The 24660-nt window shown below is 33.4% G+C and overlaps 1 protein-coding gene across 9 annotated transcripts in view; it reads left to right on the plus strand.

The window, feature by feature from the left end:
• The first annotated feature begins 5701 nt into the window (after positions 1-5701).
• dmd (dystrophin) overlaps positions 5702-24660 on the plus strand; it is a 135993-nt gene continuing 117034 nt past the window's right edge. For 6 of the 9 annotated variants that reach the window (XR_007827477.1, XM_051106544.1, XM_051106519.1 and 3 more), the window contains exons 1-3: positions 5702-6175; positions 22206-22267; positions 23104-23196. Coding sequence is in view for 8 of the 9 variants with exons in the window: in XM_051106544.1 (XP_050962501.1) it covers positions 6094-6175; positions 22206-22267; positions 23104-23196 (237 nt within the window). In the remaining variant the exon portion in view is untranslated. The remainder of the gene's footprint in view (positions 6176-22205; positions 22268-23103; positions 23197-24660) is intronic. The other 3 variants (XM_051106553.1, XM_051106560.1, XM_051106579.1) reach the window with 1 other exon arrangement.

A 24660-nucleotide genomic window follows, 5' to 3' on the forward strand; every position in this document is an offset into this window, starting at 1 on the left:
AGAAAGTTACTCCATTTAAAATTACCAATTTAACATCAAATTAAAAATCTGAAAACCAATGGATGGCGTCTTTACCCTAAAAATCCATTCTCTTAATTAACATAATTAAGCCAGAGACCAACCTGTTTACAAAGTAATGAAATCACCTTAACATGTTATTCCCAACACTGGTGGGAATCTTTCAAAAGGCTAGTTTGGCCTCAAGCTCAACCAGAAACCTTCTACGTAGACGTGCACAGAAGAATTATGTGTATTGTGTAGAGCTAATAATTTGTTACTGTCAGCTAGCTGTCAGGTAATCAAGATTTAATGCCGTGACACCACAGGAGAAGATTTTAGCAATGATGCTGACCTTTGACAAGACTTGTACTGCATAGAGATAAATGGATGGGCTCTGTTCACCCAGAGAGGAAATTTTGTGCAACGCAGAATGCGCAAAATTGGTGACAGTGAAGGAATGTTCATGTACACATGTATTACTGTAGTGCAGCCTGATAACAGTTTTAAAAAATCATAAGTATAAGAGTGCTATAAGTGCTATATACATCAAACCAATAGTTCACCCCAAAATGACAATTTACTCACCCTCAGGCCATCCAAAATGTAGATGAGTTTGATTCTTCATAAGAACAGATTTGGATAACTTTAGAAGTACAGCACTGGATGTATCATTTACTCTGCAGTAAATGGGTCAATTATTGTCTTGTTAAGTGAAAAGATGCATGTTTGTAAGAAACAAATCCATCATTAAGGTGTTTTCTATACTCCGCATAGACAGCAATGTAATTATCACGTTCACGAGCTAGAAAGGTAGGTAAGGACACTGATAAAATAGTGCATGTGGCATCAGTGGTTCAACCATAATTTACCGCGGACTTGGCAACACTGGGCGCAGCGCAATCGGGTTCTACGTCAGAACGAAATTGCTAAATAAAATTGTTATTTTTGTTTTCTTTGCGCACAAAAAGTATTCTTGTAGCTTTGTAAAATTAACCACTGATGTCACATGAACTATGTCAACAATTTCCTTACTACCTTTCTTGCCTTTGAACGTGGTAATTACGTCTATGCAGAGTCTGAAAGCTTTCAGACTTCATTAAAAATATTTTAATTTGTATTCCGAGGGTGAACGAAGGTCTTAACGGGTTTGTAAGGACATGAGGGTGAGTAATTAATGACAAAATTTCATTTTTGATTGAACTATCCTTTTAATGCTACATTTCTCCACATCTGTTCTGAGGAAGAATCAAACTCATCTACATTTTGGACAGCCTGTTGGGTGAGCAAATTTTAATTTCTTGGTGAGCTCTACTTTTAAAAGTATATCTGTGCAATACTGGCCATGTTTGCAGAATCCTTCTGAAGCAAGACTTTTCAGCACTGAAAACCAACATACAGACTTTGAGTGGCAGTTGTTCCATATTATTTGCTGAGTACAAGCATGAGAATGATGGATCCCTGACTTCTAGTGAAGGTAACTTTATATAATACCCAGTCTATTTTTGTCACTATACCATGCAAGCAAGGTTAACCCAGAGTAGAGTGCATTTAAATCATACAGAGCAGAAATGAATCAACGAGGCAAAGAAATAGGCGTCCATAGCATGTACTCTACAGCAGTGGTTGAGTTTAAAATCTCAAACTGTAATCGACAGCCCTGCTTCAGTGATCTTTAATTACTCAGTTCATGTCATTTGTCCCACAGCATTAGTGTGATTTTATAGCATAGAAACTATCGGCTCTCTGATCATGATGCTATCTGGACACAGTCCAGGAAATGGAGAATGAAGAGGAATCTAGTTGGCTATGGTTGATAGGGACGGTGCTTATTACCACGTCACAGCTGACATCATTCTGTGATTTACATCATAAAAGAATGTCCTCTGCAATTACAGAGATGTTAATAAAAGCACTTGACCTAACAGGGCACAGTACACTGTATTTAAAGGCTCGTATTTAGATGAAAAGCTATTAGCAAACAGTTTTGCTTTTGCAATGTTGCATATTTCTGAGTGAATATACTACTTTTATGGTCTTTTAGGAAGACTGCTAAATTTTTATTCACCCCTAAATGCATCTAATATTCCGTTGTTGTTTTGTGGATAATGAACATGCTTTTAGACTGTTTGCAAACACAGCAATGAATTCTGAAAGCAAAAATCTTTAAGAGTGTGTTTAGTATTAGGCTTTTATATGCATGCACTCTACTTGTTTGGCAGTTTTTAAGCCCAAATATTGATATTGTGATTTTGGTTTTGATGCAATGCACTCAGACTGGATTTATTGAAAGATGTGCTGTTGCAGGTATCTGATTCATTAATCCAATTTTTGGATATTTTTGTTTTCTTCTTCTCATCAGTTTGATCAGGTTACTTAAAACATGTCTTGTGGATGTCAAAACATGTTTACCGACTATAGCTATATTGCTCTTATGTTAATGAATCTGTGTTTGCTGCTTTTTAGTCTCTTCCGTGAGCAGGCAACAGATTGTTTTTGTTTATTTCATTTATTGGTTCTCTAAAAAGACCTTCAGAAGACAAACAATCCCAAAGACATAAGAGCCGGACAGGCTTTTTTCGAATTTCCATTAACCGAATCATAAAGTACACTGGTATAAGCCTTATTCCCCCTTGATCAAATATTTTACTGATATCATGCCAGCGAATTCTATTTACTTGTTTACACTCCCCATGCCATTACAATAATCAAGCAGAATTGAATTTTATTTACATTTATCAGATGCTCTTGCCGTCTCACTAGATGGAACCCGGAGTGATTTTTTTTAGGTGAGACAGATCCCATATGGATGCACATATTGACGAGTCTACACCTTGTATATTGAAAAATACCTCCCAGAGTGTTTCTATGCAGCATTAAAGCTTGATGCAGTTTCCTGGTTTTATTATGCATAATTGCATGTGTGTATGTTATTTCAAAGGAAAAAGTTATCTTAATGTGTCATGAAAATGTAATAAATTGCTCAGCTAAAAAATCCATCACCCACATGAGCAGGAAAAATAATGTATACTGTTGACTGTTGTCAGCTTGTTGTTTTGAACATGTATACACACTGCCACATGTTGTGAAATATTATTACAGTTTCAAATAATGTTTTTCTGTTTTAATATATTTTAAAATATATTTTGTTCCTGCGATGTAAAGCTGAATTTTCATCAGCCTTCAGTCTTCAGTGTCACATGATCCTTCAGAAATTAATGATTTATTACTTTTATCATCAAGTATCAAGTTTTGCTGCTTATTTTTTTTAGGATTCTTTGATGAATAAAATGTTATAAAGAACAGCATTTATTCAAAATATAAATATTTCTTAACAGTGTAAGTCTTTGCTATCACTTTTTATTAATTTAACACATCCTTGCTGAATAAAAGCATTCATTTCTTTAAAAAAAAAGAAAGAATACAAATTTAATGACCACAGACTTTTAAATGGTAGTTTATATTGTTACAAAAGATTTCTGTATTAAATAAATGCTGTTCTTTTTTTCAGTTTTCATTTATCAAAGAATCCTGAAAAAAAGATAATAGAAAAAAATTGAAAAAAAAATTATAAAGCATGTTAGATTTCCGAAGGACATTGTGACACTATTGTGAGACTAGTGTAATGATGGCGAAAATTTAGCATCACAGAAATAAATTACATTTTAAAATATATTCACATAGAAAACAGTTATTTTACATTGAAATAATATTTTACAATATTACTGTTTCTCTGCATTTTTGAGCAAATAAATGCAGCCTTGATGAGCATAAGAGACTTCTTTAAAAAAAAAAAAAAAAGAAAAAGAAAACATCAAAAATCTTACTGATCCCAAACTTTTTAATGCCAGTGTATTCTTCAATAGTTATTCTGCTAATTGGATGCTCAGAACATTTCATGACACACCATTCAAAAGTTCGGGGAATAAAATAAAAACTAATAATAAAATAAAATATTATAATGAATACTTTTAAAATGTTACAAAAAAATCATTTTCAAAAAAAAAAAAAAAAAATGCTGTTCATTGCACTTTCTGTTTATCAAAGAATCCTGAAAAAAGTAAATATATTTGTAAAAATATTTGTTGTTTTTGAATGATAGTGAAGCCATTATTAATAATTGAACATTTTTTCTGGATTTTTGAGCAAATAAATGCAGCCTTAATGAGCATACAAGACTTCTTAAAAAAAAACAAAAAAAACTTACAAATCTTACTGATCCCACATTTTTGAAAGGCAGTGTATAAATTTTTATGTAGTTATTCTGCTAATTGGATGCTCAAGAAACATTTCATTGAAAAGTGTGGGGTATAAAATAAAATAAAATAAAATAAAATAAAATAAAATAAAACTTTTATCCAGCAAGGATGCATTAAATGTAATCCAAAGTAATAGTCAAGACATTTAGAATGTTACAAAAAAAAAAATAAAAATAAAATAATTACAAAAAAAATTCTGTTAATTGAACTTTCTATTCATCAAAGAATCCTGAAAAAGTTTTTTTTTTTTTTTTTTTTTTACAAAAATGTTAAGTTGTTTTCAAATTATAATAATAAAGCCACTATTAATACTTAAGAACCAAATCAGCCTATTATAATAATTTCTGAAGGATCATGTAACACTGAAGACTGGAGTAATAATGCTGAAAATTCAGCTTTGCATCACAGGAATAAACATTTTAAAATATATTCGAATAGAAAGTTATTGTACATTTAAATAATATTACAATATTACTGTTTTTTTCTGAATTTTTGAGCAAATAAATGCAGCCTTGATTAGCATAAGAGACTTCTTAAAAAAAATAAAATAAATAAATAAATAAATAAAAATCTTACTGATCCCAAATTTTTGAATGGCAGTGTATAGTAATCAACATTTGAAGTGGATCAAAGTTGTCCAAAACAACCAAAACAATACCCGTTCTTGTTTTAGGACAACTTTGATTAACCTTTTTGACCCACTTCAAATGTTTACTACTGTATACATTCTTCAGTAGTTATTCTGCTAATTGGATGCTCAAGAAACATTTCATGATACATCATTCAAAAGTTTGGGGTACAAAACAAAAATAAAATAAAATAAAATTTATAATTAATACTTTTATCCAGCAAGGATGCATTAAATTGATAAAAAGTAACAGTAAAGACATTCAAAATGTTAAAATGTTAAAATCTAAAAAAAAAAAATGCTGTTCATTGAACTTTCTATTTATCACATAATCCTGAAAAAATGTAAAATATATTTGTAAAAATATTTCTTGTTTTTGCATTATAATAATGAAGCAATTATTAATAAATGAGCACCAAATCAGCTGAATAGAATGATTTCTGAAAGGTCACGTGACACTGAAGACTGGAGCAGTGCCATCACGGGAATAAATTACATTTTAAAACATATTCAAATAGAAAATAGTTGTTTTAAAATGTATTATTATTTCACAATATTACTGTTTTTACAATATTATTATTATTATTATTTTTTTTTTTTTATTATTGTTTTTTGACTGAATAGTCTTTATAAGATTAAGGATTTGGAAGGTGGACTAGCCTAAAAAATTCTGGACTGATGAGCAAATATACAGAGAACCCCACAGGGAGCAATCTATGAGCTATATCCACTGAGCCTTTGGGCACGACACTTAACCCCGGATTGCTCCAGAGGGACTGTCGCTATAATAAGTGTACTGTAAGTCACGCGTGATAAAATTGTGAACTTGAGTTTTTCTCAAAAACCATTTAATGGTCATTTGTTGTTCAACGGCATGTTGACCGATCCTTTGCCGTCAGAAAAATCAGTTTGTGTGTGTGAGAGTGAAATGAAGCAGGCCTTCATAACAGCTCTCTATTTTAAGGCGAGTAGAATTTGCCACCTGTCTCTGCTTCTCTGGATGCCTTGACAGCTCGTTTCCCCCTATCATAACAGTCCACAGACAGTCTCGTCCCTGTGTCATTCACAAAAAATCACTGCTGTATTTGAGGTTCAGTTTGTTCACAGGGCAGCGATTCCCGTCATTGGTGGGGTCTTGGTGTCTCCTTCCTTTTTCTGTTTCTAAAACTACAGGATTAAAGGACTCAACGGCAGTTTGGATCTTGTGTCATGGCTGAAGCAGGGAGCCAGCAGGACCAATGGGAGGAAGGTTTTGAGGATGAATTTGGAGAAATCATCAAAACTCGATCAGGTAGGAGAAACTATGAGTTAGGAAGCCTTACATGCTGTACATTAAGTGCTCAAAGAGAACGTCTTAGTTATGTTTTAACGTAAACATAATTCAGCTTCAGATCAGGTGTTATTTAATTACATTTCTTAATCATATTCATAATCAGCACTGTTTTTATTGCACGCTAAATCAAATTAAAACTATAATCCACTTTTACAGCAACATATTTGTTAGTGAATTTATATTTACTGCATTGTATTTTCACATTTCGTTGTGTGTCTATTTATTCTGTTCCTCAAATCAGACGTTTACTGTAATGTTTTGAACAATCCGTTTATAAAAAGTAATTTCTGGCCTATGCTCCACCCTGAATGAGTTCACTTCTATTTTTTTTCATAACTGTCATGCTGTATTCAGGAGGGATCATGAGTGATCTATAAATGCTCTCTGGTGGAAATAGGACAGGTCTTAAAGAGCTTGAAATAGTTGCAGCTGCCTGGTGTTGGGTTTCAGAGTTTCTTGTTTGAGATTTAGCCGTGTTGTTGTTGGCTGTGTGTTGTTTTGCTGGCAAAAGACTCTTTCTCTTGTGATTTCCGTAAGAGTGTGTTTATGATCAGCTGTGAAAGTTAGGAGAAAGTAGGCAAATGAGTCAACAGCTTGATGATTAGCCAGAGGACACAAACAGTACAGTAAACCTCTGAGAACAGAGCTTTAATAGAGGACATCTGTTATCTGTGCTAAATCGCGCCTTACACTGGTTATTTAATGGTTTTGGGGTTTAGCGAAAAACCTTTTATCAGGAACCAATTTTCTGTTTCGTTCATGGGATGGCTGTATGGTGCTTTGGAGAATGAAAGGCTTTTTTGTTACATTTTAGGTTCTTCTGATAGCTTCATTTTTCAAAATGTATGATTTCTCTGAAGCCATAGAATGTAGACAGTAGAACTGTGAATATCACAGAAGCGGTCATACTTCAGCCCAAAATCAAAAGATAAAATAAAAATACGATAAATAAATAAGATACTATATTTTGTATAATTAAAGAATTACTATTTATTTATTTATTTATTAGTTCATTCATTCATTTATGTTTATAAGTAAGTAAGGTAGTATTTATTAATTTATCCATTGTGATAAGGGGAAATTTGGGGTGAAATATTCTTTAATATATAATCTGTGGCAGGAATATGCTTGGAAGAGAAATATATTTTTTGTTTGTAAGTTTCTTTTTTATTATTATTTTGTCAATTTTTCATATTAATTTGAGGAAAAAATGTCAATGCTTTATATATCTAAATTTATTTATTTATGCATTGTGATTTTTTTTAAATATTAATTTTGATTAAAAATTTCAGTGTTTTATATATCTTGATTTATTTATGCATTGTGAATGGGAAATGTGGGGAGAAATATTCTTTAATATATAATCTCTAGCAGGATTATGCTTAGAAGACAAATATATATTTTTTGATTGTAAGTATTTATTTTGTTTGTTTATTATTTTGATAAATATTATTTTTTAATATTAATTTTGATGAAATAATGTCAATGCTTTATATATATATCTAAAATACATTTATTTATATATTTGATAAGGGGAAATTTGGGGAAATATTCTTTAATATAAAATCTCTAGCAGAAATATGTTTGAAAGATAAATAATTTTTTATGTTTGCAAGTATTTATTTATGTTGTTTATTTATTACTTTGATAAATATTATTTTTTTAAATATTATTTTGATGAAATAATGACATTGCTTTATATATCTAAGATACATTTATTTAGGTATTTATTTATAAGGTGGAAATTTGGGGAGAAATATTCTTTAATATATAAACTGTATTTTTTTTTTATTCATTATTTTGGTAAATATTATTTTTTATATTATTTTGATGAAATATGTCAGTTCTTTATATATTTAAAATGTTTTTATTTATTTATTGTGATAAGGGGACATTTGGGGAGAAAATTATTTAATATATAATCTCTGGCAGGAATATGCTTGGAAAACAAATATATTCTTTATGTTTGAAAGTATTTATTTTTTGTTTGTTTATTTACTATTTTGATAAATATTATTTTTAATATTATTTTTGTAATGTAAATGCCTTATATATCTAAAATTCATTTCTTTCTTTCTTTATTTGTATGTTTGTTGTTATTATTAGTCTTTTGATATCAGGTGAAAATGACCTAAATTTCTGCCAGGTGAAAATGACCTTTTTTGGGTGGGGGTTTCTTTCTTTGTAAAACTCTTAAGTTCTCTTGATTGTCAAGTTCTTTTTGGTCCCGACTGGAGCACTTATTTATTTATTTCGCTTATGGAAATATCTTATTTTAAATGCGTTACCGAACCCTTTTGAGGCTCCTGGTATTCAGTGGCATTTTTACAGTTGGACGAGACAGTTTGACTCCTGGGACAATTTGAGGTTGCAACTCTATCTTCTGCTCGTAGTATCCATTCTGTTTTGTGGTAAATACCACTGCATGAGGCCTGCAGGAGTGACTGACATGTTGACATCCCCCATAGAATCTTCTGACTAAGAATTCTCCAAATAACTACGCTTTCAGCATCACATACTCCAGAGAGCACATTTCAAAGAAAATATCAAAGAATATAAAATGATTTATGCCAGCTGTCAAAAGGTTGATATTTAAACCTTTGAAATAATCAAATATTACTGAGAAATTACAATAATAAAAAGCTTGTTTTTTAATCTTGTGGAGACAGGGGCAGGGTTTGTCTGCTCTTCTGTTTGGGCCTTTCCCAGGGACAGTCAATAGTACTGGTGTTTCTATTTTTGGCTTTAATGGGAATATATATATATAAATATATTGTAGTGTAGACGATATAATTCTGCATGAGCAGCCACTGTAAGGCAGTATTGAGCAAGTTCTGCTGAAAACATCATTCAGATCTCTTGAACATCTCTCTCAGCGAACTCAGTCACTGGAGAACTCTGATCATTTTTTCTTTATTACATAACCAGAGAAGCATACACTGTAAAAAGATGCCTCAAGTATTGAATTCTCAAGAAATGTCTACATTTTAAACGGATCAAGCATGTTAGGGATCACTGGGGAACTGCTGATCTTCCACAATTAAATCTATGAATAAATATGACTTTTTTCAATTTGGATCAATACTTGAGGACTCCACCAAACAAGTATTATTTTTACTCTACATGTTTGACTGCCACCACGGGTGGCATTCTGAGGAATCCCCAAGGGTGTCTCCAGTGTCGTCTCATTTTACAATGCGGAGTGAACAGATATAAATGCTAAAGTTTTCAACTAAAATACTTTTTGGACCTTCAGGTGTTTACTTCACTCTATCAGGCTGTGTTTTAAAGCCCTGGAGGCTTTTGTGACATTTGCCGTTCACTCTTTACTTCAGTTATTTATCAAAAAAAGCAGTGGCTGGCATCAGGGGTGAAGAAAAATGATATTGAAATGAGATCTCCACCCCTAGTTGGCATTTTAAAAATTCAAATAACAACTAGTACTTTAAATGTAAATATACTGCACAGTCGTCTCTACATGAGAAGCATGGCAGACATGCTTTGATGTGTGAATAAATGTTTAACTGTGGTCTTTTATTATTGAATGAACGTATGATGAAAACTCTGTTTTGAATGTTATGATTGTCCTCATCGGATTCAAATGTTGCAACTTCTATTTTTCTATCTGCTTCTGTTTACCTCAATAGCAAGTCAAAATTGGGCACAGTAGAAACGTATTCAATTAGGAGAAAGAACCTACTGATGAGGTAATAATATAGATATTTTCTTGAGCAAATATGATTATGTTCTGTAGTATTTTGCTCAATACCGTACACAATGCCCTTCCAAGAGACATAAAAAATAATTGCAAACCCATTGGACAGTGGGATCATTTCAGTTTTTTTTTATATATATAATCCCACCAGAATGGATTACAAGCACAGACTGTTATTTATTTAGGATTTCTCTGGCAGATGTACAGATGGCATGATGTTGTTCTGAGTCTCATGATTTTATGTGAGATGTGCCACCAGCTGCACAAAAACTCAGAGTCAACATGAAATGGCCCATTGTAGCCTATTGAATCCATCCATTTTTAATAGACCAGGCATATTACAGGAGATGAGAACGGACACCAATAAACGGTGTGTCCCTTAACAGTCTGGTTTATTTTCCAAAAGTCCAACTTGTAATTAAAGAGGCTCCAGAAAATAATTTCATACTAATTATGCATTATTCAGTGTGGTAATTAGGTACAATGACTTTCACGGTTCTTTTTCATGGATTTTAAGAAGAAAATCAGTTGAGTTTGTCTTCAGCAAACAAAATTATACTGGCACCCTACTAAGCCAACCTTATCTTTTCTTAAAAACACCCAATGTTTTGTGATTTGTAATTTTTAGGAAAAAAATAATAAATAATTATAGTGTTTTCTGTTTATGTTGAGCGAACGCTATGCTGTTGCCAGTGATGGGAATAAAGGCGTTATAAATAAACAGCGTTATTTTTTCAGTAACGAGTAACGTTACGAATTGCTGACAAAAAAATGTGGCGTTACCATAATCTGTTATAATATTATTATAATTTTAGTTTTCAGTTCATTAGCGAAAAATTCTTAAGAAAGAATCAATGCAGAATTGACGTGCACCATGTAAACGATATTCTTTGTTGTATTCTCCTATCAAAATAACGGCGTTCCTTTGGAATTCTTCAGCTTTTAAGAACTGCCGGTTTCTCCGGTAGTAGGCGGAACTAATGCGCAAACAACAATCTTATTGGCTGGCGCTCACCTGTTGTCATTGTTGTTTTGATTTCAGCAAATCAGCGAACGCAGACAACATGATTAATATTCATAAACCCATCAGCTCATTAATCCTTAGTGCATTTTATATTGTTATTAGTACTTGAATTCGTAGTATTATTTTTCATTTTCCCGCCCTTTTTTACAGAAACACTAAATTACAAACAATATCTTTAACACCACCACCACCAGTCTTAAGTTCAGTCAGCATGACAAATATGCATTCAATACATGGTTAGTCTAATGACTTAAGTTCTAATTACTAAAGTTTAATGCTAAATTAATAAAAATAATAATAATGATTAGCATCATATTAAAATGCTTGACTGACTGATGCTAAATGCACTTTCAGATATTTGAAAATCTGTGCCATCAAGCTATATATATATACACACACACAGGATATCAGATATTTAATATAGTCTAGAAAAATGTAATTCATTTAATTTAAATTTTATTAATTTAACATATTTAATATTGGGGGCATCCAAGTTATTTGACATTTTAAAAAAAGTAACACAATAGTTATTTAGGTACTTTTATTATGATGCAACTCAGTTACTAACTCAGTTATTATCTGTGATAATTAACTAGTAACTATCCATCTTATTTTTCCCATAAGAGTGGGTGCAGCCATTTGCAAATTTTTTTGTTTTGAAGCTTCAGGCCTCATCCACTTCCAGCTATTTTTAGCTGCACAAAAAGCTCGTTTTGCTGCTTGATATTGCAAACTGGTGTGTCTTAGCATGTTATTTTAATGTATTATCTTAATTATGAATACACTGGTTTGTAGTTCAAACTGTTTTACCGTTTACTGCACTTCGAGTTTATTCTCGTTATTTCCCTATGGCGGATTATTAACCGAACGTCTAACACATTACCAGAAAACAGCTTAAAAAAAAAAAAGGTGGATAACTAATTACTTTTTTAAAGTAACTTGCCCAACACTGGTTGTTGCTACGGTTACCGCGGTTTTTGTTCACAAGCGTCGATTTACCGAACACGCGCCCTGACTAACTTGCAATTCAACTTTCCTGTCTACTGAAATGTAAAGAACTTAAATCGAAACGTGTTTATTATTATCGGCACCCTGCTTGCGTAAGTAATTAGCCTCCATTCCAGCATAAACAAGTTAAATAAAGTTGTATCCGCGCGATATCGATCCCTCTCTGGTGGCTACTATCGTTCCCCGTCAGATAGAGCTGTAGTCAATCAGCCCGCATGCCAGAACACCGTTACACCTGCCGGTATCAGCGGATCACAGCAGAGCTGTAACTGCACCCAAGTGAGGGAGTACGAGAAAATAAAGCGGCAAAGTGTCCACCCACAGTTCCTTCACCAAATCATCTTCGGCTTTAGGCATGGACGAGTCTGTTTAACAGCAAGAAAACCGGATAATCAAACTGCGCTCGCTGTGTTTATACACACAGGTAACGGACGCAAAACACAAACGCGGCTGCATGCGACTCCAAAAGCCATTACGGAGGAAATAGTTACGGTATAAAATCCTCATTTAGGTAAGACTGAATCATCATGCTGAAATACTCTTCCAGCGTGAGGTGATTGTTCGGCTGTTGACGGCTTTTATTACGGCGTGTCACGTAAGATTTAACCAGATTTGACAATAGATCCTCCAGCCGGGTGCGTCTTATCTATAACGGGATCTGTTCTCACGCAGGGAAAATGTTGTTTTGTTGTTAATTAAGCGTGTGCGGCTGTCTTTCGTTGTTGTTTCTCGCATGCGTTACTGGTGCATGGCTAAATGTGCGCACTTTGTAATCAGTCGTGATTTTATAGACGAATGCGAGAGAAAGTTTGGTGGTAGTCGCTGCTGTTTAAACTACACGCAGTTCAATCACATGCGCTGTTGTCATATAGACACGCTGAGTGTTTTCCAGTCTCATCGAAACTGAGAGGAAAAATTGAACCTAGGTGGCTGTGCTGGAAAACATACGGCTGTAATCTGTGAATACAGTCCTGCCTCGGATGTGTGTGCTGAGATTAGGCGGCTAAAAGCAGGTGTGTGCGTCCAGCGTCTTTGTATTTGCCCGTTAGCTTCGGCTCAAGCCCGTCACCCCATCATCCTATTTGCACAAGGGCGGATATAATCCAGCAGCAGCTGCCACCTGCCTGGAGTCACGCCTCCGATCAATGGCAAGCAATGCTTTCATTCTCCTGTCTGTCTGCACACATTATTCTGTCTGCCAGACTGGGCTCTATACGTTTATTTATTTATTTTTTACTTTATTATGCCTTCTAGTTCCAGCCTTTCAATCATTCCCATATACACATCATCTGATGCTATTTTTATCCCCCACCATCTATAGATAAATTAAAAGATGCATATGCTGCGGCTGATTATAATATAATAAAAAATATGCATGCATGCATTTATGCATTATTGTGGTTTCCCAGTGCGTGTAAAGTCCTGGGACTTTTAACTGTGTAAGGCTGAACACGGAGCAAAGGAATCCTGAGTTATGTTTCTTCACGTTTCAAGCTGCTCATACTTTACCTGGGATTTGCAATTAAAAGATTGGTTCACTTCCAGAATAAAAATTTCCCGATAATTTACTCACCCTATGTCATTCTAGATGTTCATGTATTTCTTTCTTCAGTTAAGAAGAAACTAAGGTTTCTGAGGAAAACTTTTCTGGATTTTTCTCAATATAGTGGACTTCAATGGGAACCAACAGGTTGAAGGTCCAAATTGCAGTTTCAGTGCAGCTTTAAAGGGCACTACATGATTCCAGCCAAGGTATAAAGGTTTTATCTAGTGAAATGATTGGTCGTTTTCTAAAAAAAATTACATTTCATATACCTTTTAACCACAAATGCTCATCTTGCATAGTTCTGCGATGTGTATGCGTGTCTTCACGCATTACATAATCACATTGGAAAAGTTACGCGTGTTTTTTTGTCTGGGTACTCTGGTTAAAAAATGTAGAGTAGGGTGAAATTTTTCATTTCCAACATCAAAAAGACGTTGTTTTACCTTTTCTTGTAAAGGGTGTGACTTTCTTTGCATGTTCACTTTGTAAACACTAGGTGTTCTGCCAACGTCAAATGTGCATGACTATGTAATGCGTGGGTAGGTCGAGCTAGTGCAAGATGAGCATTTGTGGTTAAAAAATATATTTATCTACAATATATATATTTTTTTTTTTTGAAAAATATATCTCTACCTGGGATCATGTAGAGCCATTTGAAGCTGCACGGAAATTGCAACACGACCTGCTTAAGGACTCTAGCTTTGCGCATCCTAAATGGTTATATATTGCCTGGTTCAAAAATGTAGGGTAGGGTGAAAAACTCTCATTTTCGTTTCCAACTTCAAAATGATGTTGTTTTACTTTTTCTTGTAAAGGGTGTTTGACTTGCATGTTCGCTTTGTAAACACTGCGTCTTCTGCCTACGTCAAACGTGTGTGACTCCGTAATGCGTGGGTAGGTTGAGCTAGTGCAAGAAGAGCATGATGGCAGAATGATATAATGTTACGTTCCCGTAAAGGGCACCTATTATGCAAAATCCACTTTTGGAATGTAATAATGTAATGTAATAATTTTGGAATGTAATAGTAATCATAAATGTGTGTTGGCAGTGTGTGAACACAACCACCCTACAATGATAAAAATCCACCCACGTTACTTATTTTTTTATCCCCATTAAATCAAACCAGTCTCATTAGGCATGTGGTTTTTATTCTCAAAGCAATGTGACATCGCATTGTTTAGGCCCCGCCCACTGACACTGACTTACAGTCCTTCACAGCCATAGCTTCCACCTTCAGTGACGTTTTTTTGTTTGCATGCTGTCCTCCGTTCTGAAGACCATCCGGGAATATGCAGCTCATTTGCATTTAAAGTGATACACACCAAAACAGCTCTTTTATAGACACTCCCAAAAATTAAATTCTCCATATGTTGGAATAAATAATCTGTGGGGTATTTTGAGCTGAAACTTCACAGACATATTCTGACCCAAGACCAATATTACATCTTGTAAAGTCTTTAAAGTTTTCTCTAATGTTCCCATAACCAAGAAAAAACATTATAGAGAGAAAAAAAGGGACGTTTTGAACTTTCAAAGAACATTTTAGGGGAATGTTAGCAAACCATTCATATTGTTGTTAGCTGGGAACATTCAAACTCATTGCTGTTTCACACTGTACAAATTTGGGACTGCATTGCGAGTTTAAAGCTGTAAACGCAGCTCTAACCCTGTTCCGGAGCAGAGTTTTCTAAACCTGTGTAAACAGCAGTGCTAACCCCCCCAAATGTTACTCTAGCTGGGGTTAAAATCTAGGTTTAGAATGGCAATAACTCGGGGTTAATTGTTTATAATTCTGCATGCCAAAGTGTTTATAGACGTCACTACAGCTAAAATATCAGTGTTTGTGCTAATAAAAATGAACATTCTGATATACATGACTTTTGATATATGTGACCCTGGACCACAAAACCAGTCTTAAGTAGCATATAGGTGTATTTATAGCAGTAGCCAAAAATACATTGTGTGGGTCAAAATTATCGATTTTTCTTTTGTGCCAAAAATCATGTTCCATGAAGGTATTTTATACATTTCCTACCATAAATATAGTGAAACATAATTTCTGATTTGTAATGTGCATTGCTAAGAACTTCATTTGGACAATTTTAAAGGCGATTTTCTCAATATTTTGATTTTTTTGTTTGTTTGTTTGTTTTTGTACCCTCAGATTCCAGATTTTCAATTAGTTTTATCTCGACCAAATATTGTCCTATCCTAATAAACCTTATTTATTAAGCTTTCAGACAATGTATAAATCTCAATTTCAAAAAATGTACCCTTATGACTGGTTTTGTGGTCCAGGGTAGCATATATTAATGTTGCAAGTAAGACCTAACCTGAAACCAAGACAAGACCAAGACTTTAAGGGCTTGAGACCAAACCAGCAAACCTGAAATTTATCTGAAAGATCCACAGTTACTGCCTGTAAAAAATCTAAAATTGTAATCAATAAATACAGTTAGAATAATGTGACTATTATAAAAGATGTTTATAATCAAACAATATCCAACAAACAAAATCCAACAGTATTCATCATTGCACCGCAGAGTTGGCACAAAAGCTGCGTCTGAATTTAAATAATTAACTGCATAAATATTGTTGAGATGAATGTTTTAATAATAAAATTTTTAATATAAAAATATGATGGAAAAATAAAATATATATAAAACTAAACACATTAAGCAAATCACTTAATGTGTGAGTCACACAATGACTTAATAAGCCTATTCATTCAAAGCAGTTGATTCATTCAGTAACGAATCACCGCAGTGTGTTGCTTGGAAAACAGAACAGTTCAGCTATGGATTTGTTTGGAACGATTTCCGTTGCTGAAAAAAGGCAAAAGAAGTGTTTTAAATGTAATTTACTTAATAATAACTTCTTGTTTGTTGAACGTTTGTACAAAATCAACATAATGTGTTGCAATCGTGCTAATGTTTGTGAAAACAGCTCTTTTCCTCTTGTGATATTGCTTAATTTTATATGTTATAATATGAAAAAATACCTCATACAAGTACTTTTTTTGCAATCCTATCTTGATTTTTTCATTAATTTTGGTGACATTTTTGACAATTCCCCATTAAATTCTAACCCGGCAGAGCAGTTTAAAAAAGAAATAAAATTAGAAATAAGTTATTGATTGCATGTCAATCTATCTATCTATATATATATATATAAAATCTCATATTTTTCTTCCAAAAGAACATTTCTTTAAAATGACCAGATCCTGGTTATATTTGTCTCCAGTTCTGCCTCCCACTTTATTATTTTATGCAAATTTGCAATATTAATTTCTAGCAGTTTTATAATTTTGCCCAATTACATTTTCAAATGTAACAGTTTTATTAATTTGTGTTTTGTTTTGAATATTGCTTAACCCATTTGGATTCTATTTATTAAAATACACTTGCTATTATCACCTGCCGAGCCAAGGCTAAATTCCTTTTCATTTCAGAACATTATTATCAGGGTGTTTCAGAAATGATAATTGTTACAATCGGGCAAAAACAACTATTATGGGCTGTTGATTACAATAGCATATTGTGACGGGGAGACGTCACACAAGGAGTTTAACACCTCCGCTTTTGGAAAACATCGACCTTCAGCTTTGTTGACAGATCTTTGTTCACACTCCTTTGCATGAATCTGTAATGCACTGAGAGTGCTCTGTGAAAGATGTTATGTCAGGTAACCTACAATGCGTTTAATTTGGTGCCATCTAAGTGAACTTAAAAATTCTGTCATCATTTACTCACCCTCAAGTCTTTTGAAACCCATTTCTTTCTTCCCTGGAACACAAAAGGAGTTATTTATAGCAGAATGTCCTTCTGCTCTCTTCCATATAATGAAAGTGAACAGTGGCCACAGCTGTTTCTCACACAAAGTTATTGTATGGCTTCAGAAGTCTTGAAATATAGCACGCATGTCGTATGGACTACTTTTATGATGCTAATTTTTGATGCTTGACAGCACCTGATCACCATTCACTTTCAAAGCACGGAAGAAAGCGGCTCTGGCATTCTGCTGAAGTTTTGCTTTAGTGTTTAAAAGAAAGACATACAGTTTGGAAAAGTGCGTAAATAATGACTGAATTAATTTTAATTTGGGGGTGTTTAAATTTAAACGCTTTCTTTTTCTCTTAGAAATTACAGCATATTAATGTGGTAATGAATTATGTCTTAAAGTTTAGGCATTCGATATTCAGTTTGTGAAGGGACACTGCGGGATGCCGTCTACCCTGTTGTGTTTCAAAACCTGAAGAAGGCAGAAATATAATTTCCCTGTCAAATCCTGAGCTTTTAAAAGCAGCTAATTTAGAGCTTTGTAGATCAATATCAGTAATACTGTAAGATAATGTGAAGGTTCCCTCTGCAGCAAAAGACTAAGAGTAATCAGCTTTTTCTTTGTGTGGAGCTGCTGTATTCTGCACATTTTGTCAAGCGGGTTGACAGTCTAATTGAAGCGGATTGTGGTAATCAAGTAAAGGAATGACTTTTGGCATTATGAAACATTAAGGGATATCTGATTTGCTCCAGAAGTTATTGATCCACGATAAGAATGGTTCATAATTGGTGCTTTTTGCAGTGTTGAGATGCCTTTACAAGTCACCATTCTCTACAGTAAAGAACTCAAATGAGCCTTGGACTTGATAAATGGCGTTGCTTTCAAGAACCGAAAATGTGATCAGCATGGGATAGCTGAAAACTATGGAAGCTTGTTCCTGCCAGAGAATAAAAATGGTAATTTTGTCTTTTTATCTCCCAATTTGGACTTTCTCATAATTCTGAGAATTGTGAGATGTAATATGTGAGATAAAAAATTGCAATTGGGAGAAAAAAAAGAACTGAGAAAAGTTACTTTTACATTTTTGTTTTTATTCTGTGTTGGAAACGGTAAAACAAAACAGGGCGTCGTTTTACACTAAGTGCAAATAGCCTGCCTTGCACTTTACACTAACTCCGCCCACCAACATGTGGCTTGGTAGTCAACATTACAAAAGATGCCAGCTGAAAAACAGCTCCAGTGGTGTAGGCAATTAAAGTGCGTACCTATGACTATTTGACGCGATTGACCCAAGTTCGAGTTTGCTGCTTTTAACATCGCATACCAAATTGTAAATGCATTTATTTTGAATAAAATTAAGGAAATAATCAAAAAGTGTAAAATAAAGTACCTCATAGGTGGTAGGGGTAGGGGTAGGTGTAGGGATGGCTTTATTGTAAAGATGGAATCCATTTAATAAAAAAGATCATTTACGCTCAATACATTATTATTGTATGCTGTTTTATAATGTACAACAATACTGAGGTGCAAATATCTGCCACTTGCACAAAGTAGTATAAATGGCATCTAACTAATGTTATTGCAAGGAAAATACTGCTGTTTTTACATATATATTATATAAATAGAATATATCGCAATAACAGTGCGTAACTGTGACTTTTTGAAGCAATCGACCCAAGTTCGAATCCGCCTTTTGCAGAACTCGTACTTCTCCTTTTTCACATTACATGTCAGATCGAAAAGGCGTTTTTTTTCAGTAATGTACTACAATACTGAGGTGCAAATATCTGCCACTTGCACTACGTAGTATAAATAGCATTCAACTAATATTATTGCAACGAAAATCCTGCTGTTTTTACATAATGTAAATGGAATGTATCGCTATAAAAGTGTGTAACTGTAAAAGTGTGTAATCTTTTTGAAGCGAACGACCCGAGTTCGAATCCACCTTTTGCCAAACTCGTTCTTCTCCCTTTCCACATCACATATCAGTTCAGAAAGGCATTTGTTTTTGATAAAATGAATGAAATAATCGTAAAGTGTAAAATAAAGTGCCTCACAGTTAGGGGGGTATAGGGAGGCTTTATTGTCCAATAAGGCAGCATCCATTTAATAATTTTAATGAAAAAGATCATTTACACTCGAAATGTTATAATGGCATGCTGTTTTATAATGTACTATAATACTGAGGTGCAAATATCTTCCACTTGCACAAAGCAGTAAAAATAGCATCTAACTAATATTATTGCAAAGAAAGTACTGCTATTTTCACATGGTGTAAATAAAATCTATCGTTATTTACACTTAGTGTAAATAGTGTATTGCTAAGAAAATCCTGCTGTTTTCACTTACTGTAAATAGAATCCATTGCTATTTGCACTTTTAATGAAAAAGATCATTTACACTTTATACATTACTACTGAATGCTGTTTTGTAATGTACTACAATACTGAAGTGCAAATATCTGCCACTTGCACAAAGTAGTATAAATAGCATCTAACTAATATTATTGCAAAGAAAATACTGTTGTTTTTACATATTGTAAATAGAATATATCACTATAAAAGTGCGTATCTGTGAATTTTTAAACATATCAGATTGGAAAGACATTTATTTTCAATAAAATAAAGGAAATAATCAAAAAGTGTAAAATAAAGTGCCTCACAGGTGTTGATCAGTTAGGGTTAGGGGTAGGTGTATTTTTGTCCCAGTAAAGTGGAATCCATTTAATAGTTTTAATAAAAAAGATAATTTACACTCAATACATTATTACTGTATGCTGTTTTATAATGTACTACAATACTAAGGTGCAAATATCTGCTACTTGCACAAAGTAGTATAAACAGCATCTAACTAATATTATTGCAAAGAAAATACTGTTTTTTTTTACATGGTGTAAATAAAATCTATCGTTATTTGCACTTAGTGTAAATAGCATATTGCTATTTGCACTTAGTATAAAAAGCATCTTTTGCAGTGTAGTACATATAGTGCAAGTAGCTGCTGCCTATAAAAAAATAGGATTGCAAGATGTAGACTGAGAATTCTGAGAAAATAAGGATGGGAAAATAAGGGATATGTAAACCCAGAATTGTAAGGAAAAATTCTAAATTCTCAGTTTATAATTTGCAATTCCATTTTTTTTTTTTTTTTTACAGTTGCAAGTTAATATCTTGTAATTCTGTCTTTTTTCTCAGAATTTTGAATTTATATCTCACAATTCTATGAAAAATGCTGAGAATAGTGAGAAAAGTCTGAATTGTGAGATAAAAAGTCCTTATATCCTGTTGCAGAAACAAGCTTCCATAAAAACCCATTTTATTGTTATTTTGAATGTAAATGAAATAAAAATGCTAAAGTAGCTGATTACAAAATGTTGTTTTGACAGAAATAGACTATTGCATTTCAGAAAATTAGTAGAAAGATGTGAAAACGTATTGTTAATAGTATAATTTTTTTGCTTTAATCATCTATTTTTAGTTCTTTGGAACAGATTTAATCTTCAGTGCTTTGTCTTTAACATTGCTGTTTACTCTCCTGTCATATTACTAGAGCAAAACCGTGCGAGTGTGTGTGTTATTGCGATTATAAGCATGACATGGTGCAGTCAGGCTTGAAACAAATCTGAGCCATGCTACTGTGATTATGCAGTCAGCTGAAGTGTAGGCTGACCAATGGGAACAATGAACTGAAACTACCCATTTCATGATGATTATTGTGATGGTGGCAAAAACAACTGGAAGCTTAAAATCAATTATGCATGAAAATGCTGTCGTCCACGCTGACTCTAGAAAGCTTGTGATTCACCACCCTGTGCTTTATGTGCACAAGGAAATATCAAAACAATACTTACTCTTTCCTAACCATTCCACGGCTGCCGAATCAGTGTGACTCGTTTTCATGCAAGAAGCATAAAAGGAGACGTTTAGCATAACGTCCAAGCTGCTCTTTTCCAGTGAATGTAGATGGAGACTAAGAACCTCCTTTGTCAAATAACTCCTTTTGTGCTCCACGCGAAGATGAGAAAAGATGACAGAGTTTTCATTATAGGCGTGAACTCTCGCTTTAATATCATCAGGGCCCCTAGATAAGAATTAGGCCTTTGTAATCAATCTCAAACTCAAGCAAGCCGAGAGGGTAGCGCGTGAGATTTGAATCAAAGCAATTGGAGAATATTAGAGCGGGGAACAACACAAGCTTTTAATGTGATATGAAAGCTAAATGTTCTTTGTACTGATTGATTTTTAATGTTGCCAACACCCGACATTGCTTTCAGGAGTGACTTTCTGGCATTTTATGAACAGCAGTCTTTATTGGCGGCTCTAAGTGAGGCAACACCACAAGGAGAAGTTTTACAAACAAATGTTTTTGTTTTGGGTTCTTGATCTTAGAATTGCTTGTTTGCAATTTAGCATCGCTGCTAAATGTTTTAGAAATGAACGGGAATAATAGAGGAATTTCTAAGCAGGTTCTTCGGCTTTTCTGATCAATCTTTCACCCCACTCAGTCATTGTGTTTGTAAAGCTTGCCTGATCTACACCCTCGGTCTCTCAGAAGTAATCTTCTTTTGAATGCCAGCTGACCATTGATCTGTATATACCCTCAAACCATTCTCGGGTCTTTCAGGGGCTTTTTGCTCATAGTCTCTTTGTATTTAACCTTCCTCATATCAAATGCCACAACAGCCTGAATGCGTCCTATTGATCACACTGGACTTTATTTTTATTCGTCAGTAGCTACTTTAATCACTTATACTTTCTTTGAAATATATGCTGTTTATGTGGTAAAGCTTTATGTTTCTTAAGATGTTAAATGACTGTGATTTGTTTGAACATAGGTTTCTTTGTTTGAAATGAAATTTTAATAGTTAAACCTTAACTGGACGGTATTGACAGTGTTCTCTCTCATTTTCAGATGAAAGAGAAGATGTTCAAAAGAAAACCTTCACGAAATGGATAAACTCACAGTTTTCTAAGGTAATGTGACTGAAGTATTTATTTTTTTAATCATGTTTTGAGGTAACACTGAATCACCTTTAGAGGGATAGTTTACCCAAAAATGAGAAGTCTGTCATCGTTTACTTGCCCACAAACCTATATGAGCTTCTATCTTCTGCTGAACACAAAAGATAGTTTTTGGGTAAACTATTCCTTTAATGGTGGATAAATCTGTTTTGTCTTTAAATTGCGATTTTCAGTGAAATCTTCATGGATTTCTGTTTTTGCAGCCTGTTATAAGTATACAAACTGAAATGTTGTTATTCATCCACCTACAACATGGTGGGCGGATGAGGAGATGCAAGGTAGACAGGCTTGATATCAAGGTTAAAAGTTAAGATTCACACTTGCACATAGTCTTGATCTTAAGGGTAAAAGTTAAGATTCACACAAAGTCTTGTCGCTAACCTTCACCTGTCAGGATGGGAGTGCGAATGCTTGAATGTTTGCTTTAGATTTGTTCGTTTGACGTGCCGCGCTTCCAGGTAAGGCGTTTCAAAACAGAGGTTTTTGCGTTCTCTTTGTAACTCTGTTAGCATCCTTTTACAGTATGTTAACAGAGGAAGGACATCAGTTCTTTGTCCTTCAAACTGAGAGAAGTGTTTACTTCAAGGCAGAGCTGTAGGGAAAAAAAGTTTTCTGTCTTCTCAAAGAAATTCCAAAACTACAGATTTCATTTTGTTGTTCTCAAAAATACAACCTTAAATACTCCACTTTTGAATACTGGGAACATTTTATAGGTAGTTCAATGCTGTATGAAGATCTAAATAAAGACCCAAAGCCTTTATGTTCTACAAGTTCTGTTTATTCTCCAGACAAGAAGACCTCCTCTCGATGACCTCTTCTCTGATCTGTGTGATGGCAGACGTCTTCTTGAACTCCTGGAGGGTCTGGTTGGCCATGAAATAGTGGGTCCATCTTTAAATTTGAAGCATGCATATTACAAAATAAGCCCTTGAAGGAACACTTTTTATCATTATTTACTCATAAATTGTTATGATAGTACTCTTTTCACTACAATTATATAATAAGGAAACGTTTTTAAGCTTTGCGTCTTTGCATCTCGTTCAAAATATTTCAAATCACCTGAGTAAGAAACAGACCAAAAATGAAGTTATTATTGAATGAAAGTTTAAATTAAGGTTCAAATTAACAGCCAGTTTACGTACATGTACACTACCAGTCAAAAGTTTTGGGACAGTAAGATTTTTTGATGTTTTTAAAGACATCTCTTCTGCTCACCAAGCCTGCATTTATTTGATCCAAAGTACAGTAAAAATGGTTACATTTTGAAATATTTTTACTTTTTAAAATAACTGTTTTCTTTTTGAATATATTTTAAAGTGTAATTTATTCCTGTGATTTCAAAGCTGAATTTTTAGCATCATTACTCCAGTCACATGATCTTTCAGAAATCATTCTAATATTCTGAATTGCTGTTAAAAGACATTTATTATTATTATGTTGAAAACAGCTGAATATATTTTTTTTTCAGGTTTCTATGATGAACAGAAGGTTCAGAAGAACATTTATCTGAAATAGAAACATCATAAATGTCTTTATCTTCACTTTAAAGCATCTGTAATAAAAGTATTAATTTTTATAATTTCTTTCCCTATATATATATATATATATATATATATATATATATATTCTGAAAAAAGATTTACTCACCTGTTTTAAATATTATATAATAATAATAATAATAATAATAATAATAAAAATGTTTCTGGAACTGCAAATCAGCATATTAGAATGATTGTCGGAAGGATCATGTGACACCGAAGACTGAAGTACTGGTGCTAAAAATGTAGCTTTGATCACAGGAATAAATGTGACCCTGGACCACAAAACCAGTCATAAGGGTCAATTGATGTGCTTTCCACAAATGTGTGTTTTTTTAGGATAGAACAATATTTGGCCAAGATATAGCTATTTGAAAATCTGGAATCTGAGGGTGCAAAAAAATCTAAATATTGAGAAAATTGCCTTTGAAGTTGTCCAAATGAAGTGCTTAGCAAAGCATATCACTAATTACAAATTAAGTTTTGGTGTATTTATGGTTGGACATTTACAAAATGGAGCATGATCTTTAATTAATATTCTAATGATTTTGGAATAAAAGAAAAATTGATCATTTTGAACCATACAATGTATTTTTGGCTATTGCTACAAATATACCTCTGCTACTTAAGACTGATTTTGTGGTCCAGGATCACAAATTATATTTTAAAATATGTTCAAATAGAAAGCAGTTATTTTAAATGGTAAAATATTTTACAATATTACTGCTTTTGCTGTATGTTGGATCAAAAAATGCAGGCTTGGTGAGCAAAAGAGACTTTTGACTGGTAGTGTACATGTTACCATAA

Source organism: Labeo rohita, chromosome 1 (genome assembly GCF_022985175.1).
Source record: "Labeo rohita strain BAU-BD-2019 chromosome 1, IGBB_LRoh.1.0, whole genome shotgun sequence".
NCBI lineage: Eukaryota > Metazoa > Chordata > Actinopteri > Cypriniformes > Cyprinidae > Labeo > Labeo rohita.